General features: G+C 30.4%; 1 protein-coding gene across 1 annotated transcript in view; it reads left to right on the top strand.

Annotated features, from left to right (window-relative positions):
• Positions 1 to 540: 540 nt before the first annotated feature.
• The window catches only part of NAEGRDRAFT_76783 (rho family small GTPase), a gene marked incomplete at both ends in the record, with an annotated part of 2,018 nt that continues 1,672 nt past the window's right edge, over positions 541 to 886 (top strand). The window contains 3 exons of the mRNA XM_002668260.1: positions 541 to 663; positions 701 to 767; positions 817 to 871. Coding sequence (XP_002668306.1) covers positions 541 to 663; positions 701 to 767; positions 817 to 871 — 245 coding nt within the window. The remainder of the gene's footprint in view (positions 664 to 700; positions 768 to 816; positions 872 to 886) is intronic.

Below are 886 nucleotides of genomic sequence, written 5' to 3'. Positions count from 1 at the left end.
TTAATTGTTACCACAAAGGAAGAAATTTGGAACTCAGAAGGACTCCAAAATTATATTGCTAAAAATTAATTTCCACAAATACTATTATTATTTTAATGTAAAACAACATTGATGATGGTAGGTGAATGATCGGATGATTAAACACCAACATGTGATTTTCCATCATGAAAAATAAATTCCAAAATGATGATGATAATCCACCAAAAACAATTATTACTATTACTACTATTTAGATGATGTTGATGTGATGCTGTGAAAGTTTGGTAGTTTCATGATGTAAAACCACTCCGAAAATCATCATGTCCTCCTAGAGTAGAAGAATGTTGACTATTTTTTTTAAAGTTTGTTGAAATGCAAAAGTTGAAGAAATTGAAGTTTACAAACTATCCTACCAATAAAGTTGTTTTTGAATTTTAATTATGATCTTAAATCTGAATAAAGTAATCATTAATCAAATTTTTGTAAGAGTTCCTTGTTCAATGGTACTTTGAAAACAAAATCAAAAAAAAATAACAAACTCACATCAACGTGTACATAATAATGGACAATAGCTTGAAATTGGTAGTTGTTGGTGATGGCGCCGTCGGAAAGAGTTGTCTTTTGATTGCCTCCACCACAAATTCATTTCCCGAAGATTATGTTCCAACAGTTTTTGACAATTACGTAAGTAATTTGATGACAGTTAAATTGATTTCGGAAGAGTGCTAATGTGACATATGGAAATAGAAATTATAATGTTGGATTGTGGGATACTGCTGGTCAAGAAGGTATGTTGAAATTGTTGTTAATAATTGTGACAATTTGACAATTGACTAGATTATGACAGATTGAGACCTCTTTCATATCCAGGAACTGATGTCTTCTTTGTTTGGTATGTTTTTCAGTG

The sequence above is a fragment of the Naegleria gruberi genome, assembly GCF_000004985.1.
Source record: "Naegleria gruberi genomic scaffold NAEGRscaffold_461, whole genome shotgun sequence".
Lineage (NCBI taxonomy): Eukaryota > Heterolobosea > Eutetramitea > Acrasida > Naegleriidae > Naegleria > Naegleria gruberi.
This window is presented reverse-complemented; position numbering and strand designations above follow the sequence as displayed.